This window comes from Lithobates pipiens, unplaced genomic scaffold, assembly GCF_037356315.1.
Source record: "Lithobates pipiens isolate NorthernLeopardFrog02 unplaced genomic scaffold, aLitPip1_a1.2 Scaffold_28, whole genome shotgun sequence".
NCBI classification, from domain to species: Eukaryota; Metazoa; Chordata; class Amphibia; order Anura; family Ranidae; genus Lithobates; species Lithobates pipiens.
In genome coordinates this window covers 210560916-210578425 of record NW_027507789.1, presented here as the reverse complement: position 1 = coordinate 210578425, position 17510 = coordinate 210560916, and the positions used below count along the sequence as shown (strand labels likewise).

At 43.6% G+C, this 17510-nt stretch overlaps 1 protein-coding gene across 1 annotated transcript; it reads right to left on the bottom strand.

Moving 5' to 3' along the window:
* Positions 1-5568: 5568 nt before the first annotated feature.
* SRXN1 (sulfiredoxin 1) lies at positions 5569-14766 on the bottom strand. Its single transcript, XM_077460448.1, has 2 exons — positions 14461-14766; positions 5569-6257 (listed from the first exon to the last, which is right to left on the bottom strand). Exons 1-2 carry the CDS (start codon positions 14686-14688, stop codon positions 6054-6056), a joined length of 432 nt encoding a protein of 143 aa, XP_077316574.1. The 5' UTR covers positions 14689-14766; the 3' UTR covers positions 5569-6053.
* Positions 14767-17510: the final 2744 nt, after the last annotated feature.

Below are 17510 nucleotides of genomic sequence, written 5' to 3'. Positions count from 1 at the left end.
ATATATATATAATAAAAATGCCATACATCTCTCCCCTATTTTGTAGATGCTATAACTTTTGTGCAAACCAATCAATATACGCTTACTGCAATTTTTTTACCAAAAATATGTAGAATACATTGCGGCCTAATACATTTTTTTTTTTTTAAATTGGGGATATTTATTGTAGCAAAAAGTTAAAAATATTGTTTTTGTTTATTTCAAAATTGTTGGTCTGTTTTTTGTTTATAGTGCAAAAAACAAAAAAAACGCAGAGGTGATCAAATACCACCAAAAGAAAGCTCTATTTGTAGGGAAAAAAAGGGCATCAATTTTGTTTGGGTGCAATGTCGCACAACCACGCAATTGTCAGTTAAAGCGACACAGTGCCGTATCGCAAAATATGGCCTGGTCATTAAGGGGGCAAATATTCCGGGGCTTAAGTGGTTAAACACTGTCAGATGGAGGAGCAGGCAGTCGGCGGGGCAGCTACAAATACTGTAGCTGCTGACTTTTTTTTTTTCAGATTTTTTATGCTCAAAGCGGTACAATGTTTTGCATGGAAATTTGGCGTTTCATATTGTAGGCCTGTAATTCTTATGCCGCGTACACACGATCAAACAAGCGGGTGGAAAAGTCCGGCAAACTCAAGTCCGCCGGACAATCCCCCCGTGTGTAGCCTCCGGCATACTTTTTTGACCCGAAAGTACGGCGGACTTAGGAAGTAGTTTTATGCCGCGTACAGACGATCAAACAAGCGGGTGGAAAAGTCCGGCAAACTCAAGTCCGCCGGACAATCCCCCCGTGTGTAGCCTCCGGCATACTTTTTTGACCCGAAAGTACGGCGGACTTAGAAAGTAGTTTTACACTCCAATCTTACCGCCGGACTCGCATTTCGGCGGACAATCCGGCCGTGTGTATGCCAGTCCGCCGTACTTTTGAAATGACCGGACTTTTCCCGCCCAGGGAGAAAAGTCCGCTCATTTCGAGCGGGTCTCCAGGTAGGCGGGGCCCACGAAGGATATGTCGCTGGCCCCACCGCCTGGTATGGACTTAAAGGGGAGCCCAAACGCCGAAAAAAATCGGCGTGGGGGTCCCCCCAGGTCCACATCAGACCCTTGTCCGAGCACGCTACCCGGCCGGCCAGGAAAGGGGGGAGAGCGAGCGCCCCCCCCTCCTGAGCCGCACCAGGCCGCATGCCCTCAACATGGGGGGTGCCTTGGGGACGGGGGGGCCGCGCGGCCCCCCCACCCCAAAGCACCTTGTCCCCATGTTGATGAGGACAAGGGCCTCTTCCCGACAACCCTGGCCGTTGGTTGTCGGGGTCTGCGGGCGGGGGGGCTTATCGGAATCCGGGAGCCCCCTTCAATAAGGGGGCCCCCGGATACCGGCCCCCCACCCTATGTGAATGAGTATGGGGTACAATGTACCCCTACCCATTCACCTGTAAAATAAAGTACAAAAAAAAAAACACAACACACAAGGGTTAAAATAGTTTATTGCACAGCTCTGGGGGTCTTCCGTCTTCAGGGGTCTTCTCGCCGGACTCCTCCGCTATCTTCTTGTAGCTCTTTTACTAGCGGAGGAGTCCGGCTTTCTTCCTCGCCGCCGCCCTTCTTCCGACTTCGGGGGTCTTGTCCCCCTCTTCGGTTCTTCTGCCGGGCCACCGCGCCTTCTTCTAGCTCTTTTACAGGCGGTGGTCCGGTCTTCTGCCGCCGCCGCCTTCCGTTCTTCTGTCCTTCAACATGGGGGACAAGGTGCTTTGGGGTGGGGGGGCTGCGCGGCCCCCCTTCCCCAAGGCACCCCCCATGTTGAGGGCATGCGGCCTGGTACGGCTCAGGAGGGGGGGCGCTCGCTCACCCCCCCTTTCCTGGCCGGCCGGGTAGCGTGCTCGGACAAGGGTCTGATGTGGACCTGGGGGGACCCCCACACCGATTTTTTTCGGCGCTGGGGTTCCCCTTTAAGTCCATACCAGGCGGCGGGGCCAACGACGTATCCTTCGCGGGCCCTGCCTACCTGGAGACGCGCTCGAAATGAGCGGACTTTCCTCCGCGTGTGTGGGCGAGTCCGTTCATTTCAAAAGAAGGGCGGATAGTACGACGGACTAAGTACGCCGTATTAGTCCGCTGAAAAAGTGCCGTGTGTGGGCAAGTAGCCCGTTGGGAAAGTCCGACGGACAGTCTGGCGGGAAGTCCGCCAGACTAAGTACGTCGGACAGACGGCTACGTGTGTATGCGGCTTTAGGAATAACTCACTTAGAACTGTCCAAACAAGAGTCGACATTTGGGGTATGATAAAGTTTGAAACACAAAATCATAAATTATAATATAATTGATATAATATATAATATATATAATAAATAACTATAAATAATTATAACGAATAATAATAATAAAAATTATTCAATAATGTAATCAAATCAAAAACACTGAAATTTGCTCAGTTGCAGAATTGTCGATGTCGTTACTTTCAGTGTTTGATGACGGATCTCCCCACAAATCGCTATCGCTCAATTCTGCGATTGATTCTAATTTATTATCACTGTTTTCTAGCTGGTCTAAAACCACTTTTGATGTAAAGGGACGGTTTGGTTGCCATGGACAATCTCCAGTTTCCAGGCGGAAAGGCGGTATTTATAAGCTAAAACTGCATGCAGGGTACGGGACAAACCACTAGGGACAAAAGGGATGTGAAATGATTTGATACAGTAATGTATCAAATAGTGTACTGTATGTGTGTGTTTCACTTTTTGAATTTGGCGCCGTTCTCTGTCCCCGTGCGTCGCAACGCTCGCAGGGACAGAGAACGGCGCTGTGATGAATCGAGCGGAGACACGGCTCGCACACACACAGCGGGGGAACATCGCAGGATCCTGGGGACAAGGTAAGTGAGCTGTACCTGGATCCTGCGATGCGATCCCGAGTGTAGCTTGGGGTTACCGCTTTTGGTACTGGAAATCCACCCCGAGCCGGACTCGAGAAATAACGCCAGGGAGGTTAAATGTTATTAAAAATTACCTTTCCTTTTCACTCTGCAGCTCTGTAATTTTACGAAAATGCAATATGGCTACCTGGAGGTGTTCTGTGTACAGAACTCCCCCTAGAAACATAATTTGTTGCTTGTGTGATTGGCATCCCCTGCAACAAAAATGTAATTTATGGTGAGATACTCCCAATAGGAAATCACGGCTAAAGAGATGCAGGCCCGGCAGTGGTCCTCATTAGAGCCTTCAGGTGCAGCAGCTGATTGATAATTATGAAACCACTCCCATTAGACTCACTCTTCCCAGGGGCACAGAGGAACAACCAGTAATTCCTTCAGAATAGCAAAAGGTAAGAATCTGCAATAAAGTTTGTTAAAAATCCTTTTAATGTCCATAGATCACCCAGAGGGTTTTTTTTTTTATTCTCAACAAAACTGGAGTCTTTAAATAAAGGATTCGAGGGACATCCAAGACTCTGGAGATTAAATTGATTGTAAAGTCTCATTTTTTTTTTCTATAAAGACATCAAACATGTTATACTTTCCTCCTCTGTGCAGTTGGTTTTGCACATGACATCCCATATTCTCCTCTTCTCAGGTCCCTCTTCTGTCCTCCTGGCCCCTCCCTCCTGTTGAGTGCTAGCAGCTTGCTATGGGGGCACCCGAGCTGAGCTGCAGCTCTGTGTGTCCATTCAGACACGGAGCTGTGGTTCAGCCCCCTCCCTCTCCTGATTGGCTAACTGACTTTGATTGAAAGCAGCGGGAGCCAATGGCACTCATGGACATTGTTGGACATAGATGGGGCTCCAGTACGTATTGCGGGGAAGGGGGGCTGCTGCACACAGAAGTTTTTTTTTTTATCTTAATGCATAGAAGACATTAAGATAAAAAAAAAACCTTCTTAATTTACAACCCATTTAAGGTTTGGTTCAAGCTACTGGGATGCAATTAACAGTGTGATTATGGGGTGCGACTTTACATGAGTCCAAGTGGCACTGTAAATTGCACCTAAGCAGTGCAGGAACCCTTTCCAAAATTGCACTGTTCGCATTGATTAGTACAGGCACTATTGGTAACAATGAGATTATATAAAAGCGTGTATAGAAATGCACCCTTGATATATGCTGGGGGCTATCTTCACGGAAAATAAAGATCATTATAACCGCAAAATTTATTGGTTTACGCCTCCAGTTTTGTTTTGTTTTCACTATTTACTATGCTTGTTGGATTTACTTTATACATCGGAGGATCTGCAACTCTTGTAATGTTCCTTGAAATCTCTTCTTTTGTGGAAAAATAAAAACATTGAAAACTTAAACAATGAGATTTCCCTTGTCATGCACCCAAGTCGCATCGGAAGTCGCACTGGTGTGAACCAGGCCAAAGGGCATCTAATCTACTGCAACTCCCTCCTCATTGGCTTACCTCTAAACAGGCTATCCCCTCTTCCCCAAGTCTATCAGCCAACCACCATCTATCCCCCAGTCCACCTAACAAACCACTCAGAGTCTGCTATACCCCTCTGCCAATCCTTCCATTGTCTGGCACTCGGCCAACAAATTAAATTCAAGATACCAACTATAACTTGCAAAGCCATCCACAACCTGGCCCCCCAGCTACATCACTAACCTAGTCCCAACTTAATTATTCTTTTCGCTCCTCCCAAGACCTCCTGCTCTCAAACTCTCTTGTCTCCTCCTCCCATATCCGCCTCCAGGACTTCTCCAGAGCCTCTCCGATCCTCTGGAATACTCTACCCCAATCTGTCAGATTTGTTCCTACTTTATTCACTTTCAGACGATCCCTGAAAACTCATCTCTTCAGAGAAGCTTATCAAGCCCCCGCCTAACAACTCTACATTTATCTTCTCAATCAGCACATCGCCCACATTTATTACCTCTTGTATCTCTTGACCTTCCCTCTAAGCCCTTGTACACACGGTCGGACATTCCGACAGCAAAATCCGTCTGATTTTTTCCAACGGATTTTGTCCGAAACTGGTGTTGCATACACACGGTCGGACAAAGTTGACGGAACTACGTTCAGGCTAGTAGCCAATAGCTTTGGTCTTGTAATTTGATCTGAGCATGCGTGGCACTTTGTCCAATTGGAATTCTCTACAAACGATCGGAAAAAGTCCGATCGGATCATGTTGTCAGAAAATGTTATATCCAGCTCTCAAACTTTGTTGGTCGGACATTCAGACGGAAAAAGTCGGATTATCCGACAACACGGTCCGATCTGACATTTTCCGTCAGAATGTCCGACCGTGCGTACAAGGGTTTAGACTGTAAGCTCTACGGAGCAGGGCTCTCTGATTTCTCCTGCATTAAAGTGTATTGTATTTGTACTGTCTACCCTCGTGTTGTAAAGTGCTATGCAAACTGTTGGCGCTATATAAATCCTGTATAATAATAATAATAAAAATAATAATGGTGGAAAGCAATGACTGCAGGGAACACTGACCGGCAGACGGTTCAGCCAGAGCTGCTTTTTTGTTTTCAAACACGTCCCGGAGGGCCTACAGTTGGACAGCTGACCATACAGCTTAGTACTGATTGCGTTGACTTCAGTAAACAGACAGCCAGCAGAATAATCACACAAACATCGCTTTCTTATATTTTATGTTTTTAAACTATATTATAAGTTAAACAGAAGTATAAATTATATGTTTCGGTTGTATACAGTCTATAATACAATCTGCAGATTTAAAAAAAATATCACATCTTCCAACAGACTTAAAAATATTTGGCATTCAAAGAGTTCTGCTTGAAAATAAAGCAGGCCTTGCCTTGCCGTTGCTCCTCAGAATCTTGTGAGAACATTCATACGAAAATGGGAACTATTCTTTTTTTATTCACCTTTTTTTTTTTTTACTTTCATGGTACAAATGCAGGGTTGTGCCTCTTTGGGCGGCTGTGGCTTCATCCATACAGCTTCTGTTTTAACTACTAATGATTAATGGGGACCAAGGATAGAGAAATCCACGGAAGGCTGTGAGAGTTGTGCGTTGGTCGGGCTCAGGAATTTGTCATTCAATGTCCAAAATGATAAATAATAATTCTCTCCACATGGTAGATTCTGAACCTAGGCTATTGAAGGTCAGGTGTGCTGGAACCCAGGTATGTACGTAGATCGCTGATAGAAGACTGGATGATTTTGGCCGCTATGGTTTCTCTGTTGAGCCTCTGATGTGCCGCGTAACGATGACATCCGCCAAATGAGTAAAAGTAATCGCCTCCATTGCGACCTTTGATCCAGAGAACATCAATAGGGGGCACCTGGTCTGCATCTTCCTGTAATACATTGAACAGATGAAGTACAAACTTGAAATCGATATACGGTATGTGAAATTTTATCATTTACAACCCCTGCTGTGTTGCCTAACCAGTAGAGTAATAGTTCCAGGTTCCTGTCATGTACCTGCTCATTGATTTATAAATGAGAATCATCAGACTGCTGAGGACCATGCACTCCCCTCTTCTTGTAACCTCCCTTAACACTTTCCTTAGCCATTTGTTATACTAACAGCATTGCACAATGCAAGAGAGCATGGTCAGAGTTTATAACTTCTTTCAGAATGTTTTCTGCTGTGTGAATACAATACGAAAGACATCTTACGCATTTCAATGTTTTTTTTTTTTTTTTTTTTTTTTTAACCACTTGACCTCCAGAAGGTTTTACCCCCGTCATGACCAGAGCATTTTTTTGCTATTCAGCACTGTGCTACTTGGTAATTGCTCAGTCATGCAACACTGTACCCAAATTAAATTTATATAATTTTTTCACACAAATAAAGCTTTCTTTTGGCATATTTGATCACCACTGGCTTTATGTTTTATGTTTTATTATATAAACAAAACTAAAAAAAACACTGACATTTTTGAAAAAACAAAACAATATTTTCAACTAAATCAAATCTATTTTATACACCGTTCATTCACCGCTTCAAAGATGCTGCTTGCAGGAGTTTTTTTAAATCTGGCTGAGTCTTTCCTTGCTTTCAGCTCTGAACGGAAACTAAAATCAGGGGGAAATCCAGCCAGAATCTGTTTGTTGTGTTTACCAAAATGATTGGCTGTTTTCTGCTGACAAACTTGTGCTGTGACCAATCACAGCACAGGTCAGCAGGGGGCGGGCGCATGTAAACCAGGAAGTACAATAAATGTACTGCTGGTGGTCAGCAAGAGGTTAAAGCTGAATTCCAGGAAAACTGCTAAATACACAGATAAAATACACACGCTTTATTGCCAAAAGTATTGGGACACCCCTCCAAATCATTGGATTTAGGTGTTCCAATCACCTCCATGGCCACAGGTATATAAAATCAAGCACCTAGGCTTGAAGACTGCTTCTACAAAGATTTGTGAAAGATGGAAAACTTGGTCCGTCGGATATTCCGACGGAAACAGTCCGATGGAACCCACACACGGTCGGATTATCTGACAACACGGTCCGATCGGACATTTTCCATCGGAATGTCCGACCGTGTGTACAAGGGCTAAGCCTTGTGGACAGCCTTCCCAGAAGAGTTGAAGCTGTTATAGCTGCAAAGGGTGGGCCAACTCAATATTGCCAAGAGGGGGGCGTTTGGGACTTTAAATGAGGCACAAAAAATGTACCTCCATCCCGGGCTCAAGTACATAAGAAGGGAATGTGGCACTTTAAATGAGGCAATTGACTTATGGAGGTAGAGTATTTGGGGTTCCATCTTCCTCGATGCTAGCCAAGCACAGTGCTCTAGCCGACCTTTTACTTCTGTACCCAACTCCAGGTGAATGGCATATAGCCATGAAACGCGTCGAGTTTCCATGGGGTGCTCAGTCAAGTCTGGCTCATTACTTATTCACTGGCCCATATATATCTTTTATACATTCAAAATTCATTGAGTACTATGTAACTATTAATGTGTATGTGTACTTATCTTATAGCAGCTCTTTTGCATATGGTGTACCAATGCCTGGTAATATGAAAATACCTTGTATTCATCAATGTTTACTATTTCTTATGTGCTGCCAAGCTGACATATATGTATCCATTATGTTTATACCATGTGTGCATGTATATATATATATATATATATATATATATATATGAAAATACTTTTTTACTCGTGTTACAAATAAAAAATGTTTACTAAATACTCTACCTCCACAAGTCAATTGCCTCATTTAAAGTCCCACATTCCCTTCTTATGAACTCAATATTGGACTCTATGGACTGAGACGGGGATGCCATTAAAGTTCATGAGCGTGTAAAGGCAGGTGTCCTAATACTTTTGGTAATGTCGTGTATTTCAGAGCTGTTTTACATACCAGTGGATCTGTATTTCTGTATGTTCATTCCTGAGATTTACACAGCCCTGTCACACAGCACAGCCAGCATGCAGACCTTTTTTTCCCCTTTAGCAATTACATTATGAAACTAGGTCTTGTCCCTCCGCTAGGCTGTTATTGGATAGTGAATGAGAACCATTCGACTGAGGAGCTAAATTTTCTATCACTCTTTTCCCTCCTGCTATCAGCATGTCCCTTGAGCATTGCAACACAGCTAATTGGTTCATTGTGCTGATTCCACCTCTTTTGGTCTGAGCTCTGCTGTATAGATATTGAAAGAGACTGATACTGAGCCAGATACAGGTACTTACCCGTGTTGATTTAAAAGTACACTTAAAGTAGATCCAAACTCTAGTAAAGATTTGATTTGTTAGAGGGAATTTCTAATAATGTTAATTGTGCTTAAGCAGTAACGTGCCATGAGTTTTTCCTGAAGAATAGTGGTGCAGTAGTGCAACTCTTGTAATTATAACTTCATATATATAGATATATATAGATATATATAGATATAGATATATAGATATATCTATATATAATTCCTAGATTGTAAGCTCTAACGAGCAGGGCCCTCTGATTCCCCCTGTCTTGAATTGTATTGTATTGTAATGTCTACCCTAATGTTGTAAAGCGCTGTGTAGACTGTCGGCGCTCTATAAAACCTGTATAATAATAATAATAATATCTGCAGTGTGAGATCATCTAAGGCACTGCTGTCTCTGACTGCTAGTTTCGCCAGATTTGGAGTGAGATTTGGTTATATCACTACTGTGCTGCTTAATGTTTTCCTTGCTGGAGGGGAAGCTGTACCTGAGGACCTTCAGATTTAAACATTACTTTTATATTTTATGACTGCAGTCCAAGACTAAGGGTGTTGTATATCTGATGAAACTCTACTTTAAGTCCTCATTTATTTAAAGATTAACACTTTGCTAAAAATTTTGTCTGGTTGGAAAGTTTAGGCTTTTGGGGGGATATGCCACATTGTAGCACCCCAGACCTATTAATTATTATTTAAAGTGAATTTCTCTTTACATTTGCCTGATTTAGTGTCTATCATACTGCTGCTATATAATTGGCAAAGAAAGAAAAGCAATAAGTGTTAGCTAAAACAACTTATCAAAGTTGCGATTTTTTTTTTTACTGCGTTTTTGGCGCAATTTTGTACAGGTCACCAATGTGAAAAGCAGAAAAACGCCTGTAATCTGCCCCAAAGAAGCTCATATTCTTTTTTGAGCTTAAGACGTTTTTCAGGCATCTTGCTTCAGGTGACAAAATGCTCAGATGTGAACTGGTGCCATTGAAATTAATGGGATTTTGCTTGTTGGGCATTTTTTATGTGTTTTACAAGCTTAAAAGGCTCAGGTGTGAATGCAGCTTTAGTCATTCACAAACTTGTCCAAGAGATAATGACATACCCTGTTTCCCCGAAAATAAGACCTAGTGTGATTGTCGGTGATGGCTGCAATATAAGCCCTACCCCCCAAAATAAGCCCTAGTTAAAGTCCTTGTATGTCTTATGCCGCGTACACACGAGCGGACTTTTCAACATCCAAAGTCCGACGGACTGATTCCGTCAGACTATTCGATCGTGTGTGGGCTGCAACGGACTTTTGATTCGCAAAAGTCTGACGGACTTTAGAAATGGAACATGCTTCAAATTTTTCCGACGGAACTCCGCCGGACCCGGTCCCTTCGAAAAATTCGCTCGTGTGTATGCTATTCCGACGGACTAAAACCGACGCTAGGGCAGCTATTGGCTACTGGCTATGAACTTCCTTATTGGAGTCCAGTCATACGTCATCACGTTCGAATCCGTCGGAGTTTGGTGTGATTGTGTGTGGCCAAGTCCGCTCAGCCGAAAAGTCCGTCAGAACTCTGTCGGAACTCCTGCAGAACTCCGGCAGGACTCCTTCGGAAGTCTGTCGGACATAAATCCTCTCGTGTGTACGGGGCTTTATTGTCAGGGTAGGGCTTATTTCTGAGGAAACAGGGTAGGGCTTATTTTGGGGGGTAGGGCTTATACTGCAGCCATCACCGACAATCACGCTAGGTCTTAGTTTCGGGGGAAACAGGGTACATTGGGGTTTGATCTACAAAAACTGTAGCCTTTTCAAGCTGCAGTGTGCAAGATGCCTTACTTTGTTTCATATTTTTTTTCCCCCTAGAAAATCTTCAAATTCTTTACAGAGAATGCCAGCGGGTAGTTAGCTGTATGACCTCTCGCCCATCAGAATTTATCCCTAGCTTGTTTCATTCCGGTAAGTTAGTTATATGTATATGTACATAATATGTTTTAATTGAAACAATTACAATTTAGATTTACAGACCCTTTTAAGCTGAACCTTAATGCAAGCAGATAAAATAATTATTGAGATATATACACAATATGGAAAATAATTATTTGGTCCCCCTGAAGATTTTGTAAGTTTACCCACTTACATAGAAATAAAGGGTCTATAATTTTTTATCATAGGTGTTATTTATATGATAGAGAAAGAATATCAACCAAAAATCCAGAAAAAACTCATGATACAAATGTTATAAATTGAGTTCCAGTTCAGTGAGTAAAATAAGTATTTCATCCCCAAGCAAAACATGACTTCGTACTTGGTGGAGAAACCCTTGTAGACAAGCACCGAGGTAAGACTATTCTTGTAGTTGGTTAAGTTTCAGCTTCCTCCATACATTTTCTATAGGATTAAGGTCTGGAGACTGGCTAGGCTACTCCATGACCTTAATGTGCTTCTTCTTGAGCCACTCCTTTGTTGTCTTGGTAGTACGTTTTGGGTCATTGTCATGCTGGAAGACCCATCCACGACCCATCTTTAGTGTTCTGGCTGAGGGGGAAGAAGGTTCTCATCCAAGATTTTACAATACATTGCCCCGTCCATTGGCCCATTCAATACGGCACAGTTGACCTGCATATTTAGCAGAGAAACAGCCCCAAAGCATAATGTTTCTTACCCCCATGCTTGACTATAGAGATGGTGTTGATAGGGTCATATTCAGCATTTTTCTTCCTCCAAACACGGCGAGTCAAGTTAATGCCAAAAAGCTCAATTTTGGTGTCATGACATCTGACCACAGCACTTTCTCCCGATCCTTTTCTGAATCATCATTTAGATGTTCATTGGCAAACTTTAGATGGGCCTGTACATGTGGCTTCTTGTGCCGTGTTTGAAGGTAGAAAAATGCTGACTATGACTCTTTAGCCCTTGTACACACGGTCGGACATTCCGACAACAAAATCCGTCAGATTTTTTCCGACAGATTTTATCCGAAACTAGTGTTGCATACACACGGTCGGACAAAGTTGTCGGAAAATCTGATCGTTCGGAACGTGATGCCGTTATTTCGTTATGACGGGACTACGTTCAGGGTAGTAGCCAATAGCTCTGGTCTAGGAATTTGATCTGAGCATGCGTGGCACTTTGTCCGATTGTAATTCTCTACAAACGATCGAAAAAGTCCGATCGAATCATGTTGTCGGAAAATTTTTGTATCCAGCTCTCAAACTTTGGTGGTCGGACATTCCGACGGAAAAAGCCAGATGGAGCCTACACACAGTCGGATTATTCGACAACACGGTCAGATCGGACATTTTCCGTCGGAATGTCCGACCGTGTGTACAAGGGCTAAAAAGTCCATCCCTACAGTCAAGCATGGAGGTGGAAACATTATGCTTTGTGGCTTCTCTGCTAAAGGTACAGGCCGACTTTGCCGCATAGAACGGGCCAATGGATGTGGCCATGTATTGCAAAATCTTGGATGAGAACCTTCTTCCCTCAGCAGAACACTGAAGATAGGACGTGAATGGGTCATCCAGCATGACAACGACCCAAAACATACCGCCAAGGCAACAAGGGAGTGTCTCAAGAAGAAGCACATTAAGGTCATGGAGTGGTCTAGTCAGTCTCCAGACCTTAGTCCTATAGAAAATGTATGGAGGGAGCTGAAACTTCGAGTTGCCAAGCATCAGCCAAGAAACCTTAAGGATGTAAAGAAGATCTGTAAAGAAGAGTGGACCAAAATCCCTTCCGAGATGTGTGCAGACCTGGTCACCAACTGCAAGAAATGTCTTACCTCTGTGCTTGTCAACAAGGGTTTCCCCACCAAGTACTAAGTCATGTTTTGCTTGGGGATGAAATACTTATTTTACTCACTGAACTGAAACTCAATTTATAACATTTGTATCATGTGTTTTTTTTTTTTTTGCTGGATTATTGGTTGCTGTTCTGTCTCAATCATATAAAATACTCCTATGATAAAAATGATACATCCTTCATTTCTTTGTAAGTGGGCAAACTTACCAATTCTTCAGCGGATCAAATAGTTATTTTCTCCAGTGTTTGTGTATATATGTGTGTATGTATATGTGTGTGTGTGTGTGTGTATATGTATATATATATATATATATATATATATATATATATATATATATACTGTATATCTATATGTAGCACTAACCCCCGAAGGAGCTGCTGGTTATTTTTGGGTTTACCGTTACCCTCCGTTCTCCTTGTGACACGTCTAGGGGATGTCCCATGGTAGATGGCCCAGTAACTTGAGACTGACAATAGATCCACTTGAATGGATTTTATTTGCAAAACTCAAACCATTGAACAGTCTTTCATCTTGGGATCAGAGGGTTGAAAAATGAACTTAGTACTCTTAATGTCAAAGTCCAAAAATGTTGAAGAACTTGCTTACTTTGACTGCATCCAGAGAATAGCCATTCACAGCTGGATGAACACTCAGGTTGGACAGTCCCTCTCTCACAAGGCCTAGCAGCCAACAAGGTGCTTTACTCAGGAACAAAGTCTTTGTCACAGACGTTGTTGCAGAACATGTAGGGAAACTAAGCTTCAGAACATCTGTAGGATACCTGGATCTTTCAGCCTGCTTGGCGATATCCACAAGAACGGATTCTCTCAGTTACTGCAGCCCTTCCAGGCTCTTGTTAAGAAAACCAACCCGTACGTGGTGTTCTTCTAAAGAGTCCTCCCCTGGAATTCTTGAAGTACAATGGGTCTCTCCCAAACCGGAGACGGCACCCAACCACCTCAGAATCCTCCTTTAGTTTCCCTGCCTCGGGCTAGCCAGCCCCGAGACATCAAAGTCAGGTGGATCCGCACCCCAGGCCATAGCCTTCCTGGGGGCTGGTCAGGAGGACCAGGACCATGTAATCAGCACTTCATACTGGACCGGAACCCCGAAACATGTGACGTCCACATCTTAAATACCCTCTCCCAGAGGGCACAGTGAGAGGGCCACTCCCAATGACCTGGCTCCGAAAGAGAGTACCCAAGCACCTAACTAGACTGTAGTTCCACGCCTGCCACAAGAGACAGTGCCCCCTGTGGCCAGGCTGAACATCTCACAGTCCAGTTAGACTGATGCAAAGGTCCAATTTAGACAAATAAACCCAAACCAAACTGCAGTTTAGGTAAAGTTTAACTTTGAAAAATGCATAGCGCGTGCTCTTCAGGAGCCGCCGATATATATATATATATATATATATATATATATATATATATATATATATATATATATATATATATATATAAATGAAGTAGGGTGAGTCAGTCACTCGTGCCGTGCCATAAATAAGTGATTTCACATAGATCTCATCAACAGCGGACTTCCAATTAATCCTCCGATATAAATCAGCAGAAAACGAGGATGAGATCTCTGTATGATGCAAAAGTTTTACTTAAAAAAAACATCTTCGTGGAAAGTCAAATAAACTCAAACAATCTGTTGTACAATTTCAAGCATTACAATCCTCTTCATCAAGATATCTCATTCACTCATAAAACAAGACTTTCTTTAACAGAAAGCTGGTAATAATGAGTTCAGTAATCTGTAATGTGAGTCAGTATAAGCCTAGGTTTCCACTATTGCGATTTTTGCTGCGATTTTAAATGCGATTGAACCCATGCCTGTGTATTCTTGAGTTCTATGGACCTCAAGTCGCATCAAAGTCAGACCAAAGTAGTGCAGGGACTACTTTGAAGTTTCTGCTGCTTGAAGTCACACAAACATGAGCAGTGCTTGTTGGAAATCACTGTGTACAACTTGTCCTGCAAAAATCGCACGACAAGTTTCACAAGTGGAAATGGAGCCTTATAGGTTGAAGAGAAGAAAAAGTAAATTGTTATACCTCCAGGGTGTCCACGAGACTCTGCACCTTGCCCTCGTCCAGTTCGGATGGGATGGGTCGGATCAGCACTCTCATAGGAATGCTGTGCACATCGGAGATATTACCCGAGTGTATACTTCTGCTATCCTGCGTAGTATTGCCTGTCGCCATCCTGCGAGCCTGGCCCATTCTCGGTACCCCAGACCCGCTTATCCAGTTCGCAATATGTCTGAGCTGTCTGTGATACATGGATACAAGCTTCAGGGCTGCCCCACTTTTTATCAGGGGCCTACCACCACTATTTCCTCAACGGGGATCAGCAAGACTGCAGAAATAAAATGCCAGAGGGAAAAATGTATTGGGAAACATATATTTTTTTTTATCAACCATGACTGGTAGATGGTAAACAGAGATTATTGCAGCGTCTGTGTGTTCCACACACCCCCTTGTTCACTTGTTATTGGTTTAGCCCGACAGCTCAGTCACAGTGATTCAGCAAAGCAATGTCCGGAATCCTGAGCTCAGTGTGAGCTGACACAGCGACCTGGTGCAGCTTACACAATCCCATTGTGCTTCCTCCAGCCACATGATGGTGTGTGTGTGCCTCGCACTGTGTACACTTGGCTCAGTGCCCCTAATTTGGTTTCCATAAAGAGCCATCAGTGTGCCTCTGCACCCATAGGGTCATGTCAGGCAGGCAATTTATTTGCAGCAATTCTCTTCATTTTTCTTCTCACTAAAAAAATCATAGTTATTATTATACAGGATTTATATAGCGGCAACAGATCGCGTAGCGCTTTACAGCGTAAAGGGGGACACTACGCCAACAGTACAATTCAAAACAAGAGGGTTAGAGGAGCCCTGCTCCTGCGAGTTTACAATCTAAAAGGGAGGGGCTAGTGAAACAAAAGGTAGGGACTGTGAGGGATGAACTGATGAGGGGAGTAGTAGATTCAGTCGTTAGTTGGAGGCAGGATAGGCCTCCCTGAAGAGATGAGTTTTTAGGGATCGCCTAAAAGTGGACAGAAGTAGGAGAAAAACAGACAGATTGGGGTAGTGAGTTCTGGAGGATGAGGAGAGGCTCTGGAGAAGTCCTGGAGACAAGCATGGGAGGAGGAAACAAACGTGCTAGAGAGTGCTGGATGACATTGAGAGATGAGATTGGTGATGAAGCTCGGGGCATAACTGTGAATGGCTTTTACTTTGCATTCACCTCTGGCTACAAATCACTTAAAGGGTAACTCCACTATCATGGAAAAAAAAAAAAGATATAGCAAACAAAAAAAATGTGTGTGTATATATATATATATATATATATATATATATATATATATATATATATATATATAAATAATATAGCAGGGTGGAGCTTAGCGGTTTTCTTAAAAATTACTTTTCCATTTCAATATGCTGCCCTGTAATTTTCTGTAGAATTCAATGCAGTATGGCAACTGTTGGTTGGTGTAGAGAATGCCGAAAAAAATGTAAATTCCTGCTTGTGTGTGTAGCTGGGTCTTGGGTCCCCAGAGGCCTAATGCTGACCTCCAGCGTTAGGGCCAGCTGACAACTTTCTGTGTAGAGTGGGTTACGAGGCATGGTGGGTGCAATGCAAGGTAGATTCGTGGGTGCCAGACACTTCTTGAATGCAAAGAGATTTATTGTCTCTTAAACAGAACTGTGGGAGAGAGGGTTTAGGGCCAGGACACCCTTAAGTGGTTGCAATGTTAATTGGCAGACTCTGAGACTTCTATAGGTAGACAGCCATGCAGGGGAAGGCATCCAGCAAGACACCACATCTGCAGATGTAGGAACGCTGTCTCCTATGGCAACAGCCTTGTAACAGTTCCTAACACAATTTGTAACAGACTTCTTTACCTCCTCTATAATCTCCTCTTGTAGACCTTCGCTCAACCGAGCTCCCAGTCCTTCACTAGACTTGCTGATCCAATGCCACTGGATCCCCTGAGCTCTTGCAACCTTCTCACTCAGTATCTTCCTCAAGCGTCACCCCCATGTCCCTGCTGGGTCCCTAGCTTGGCATTCACAGATACTCCTCAAGCGTCACCCAACTGGTCTGCTCGGTCCCTGGCTTGGCACACAAGACTGCTCTGCAAGCGTCACCTCCGCTGGCTGGGTCCCTGGCTTAACACCTGATGTAGTTTCCCAATTTATCACCGTCCCTGGTTGGTGAAAATACTGCTCTAGTACTGGCTTCATTTACTCACGGTGGTCCCTGGTAACAAGGTGGTTGGTCTCTTAGTGCCGACAGCTTCCCCTCTACCTCCTACCACGACAGGTTCTCCAGGCCGACAGAACCATCACTTCTGGTTGGACTGCAAGCCGCAATCCCAACCCTCCGCTGCTCTCTTGCTTCTGGATAGGCCCTCAGACAGCCTAGCAGCCAGATGTCCCCGGGATAAGCCTCAGGCTCTGGCCTAGCAGCCTGGGGCAGCACAACACAGGTCCACTCAGACAACTGTCCAGGTGGCACAAAACCCTGATCACCTGACGCCACCCAAATAAATAGGCTCTCCCAGCAGGCCAACGGACCCAAGAAAATCTATGCCCATTGGCTGAGACACCCCATCTATTCTTAATCTGTCCTTGCAATGCCCTTGTCTTATCTAATGCCAACAGATACCCGGCCATCTAGTGACAGAAGAGAGGAGTGCAGCAATTCCAGGATTAGGGTGAAATCAATTGACCTCCTATCAATTGGCCAAGGAAACTATCACTTGGCAGATACATTTAAGAGCAACCCTGCCTAAACATCAGGGTGCTACATGTGATTGGCTCAGTGATTTTCCCAGAAGTCTACACTGAGATATAAGTCATATTTGAGACATCCTCTGCAACAGAAATTTAATTGTTAGTGAGATGTTCCTTAGGGGTTTCGCACTTTTAAAGGAATGCAGACACTGCAACTTTTCTCAGCATACGCCAGGTAATTTTAATGAACCAGATCCTCCCATTCAGAATCAATCTACACGGGAAATGATCAAACAAATAACTATTTCTATAGAGCAGAAACAGGTAAGAATCTACAGAGGGGATTGCTTATTTCTCAACAA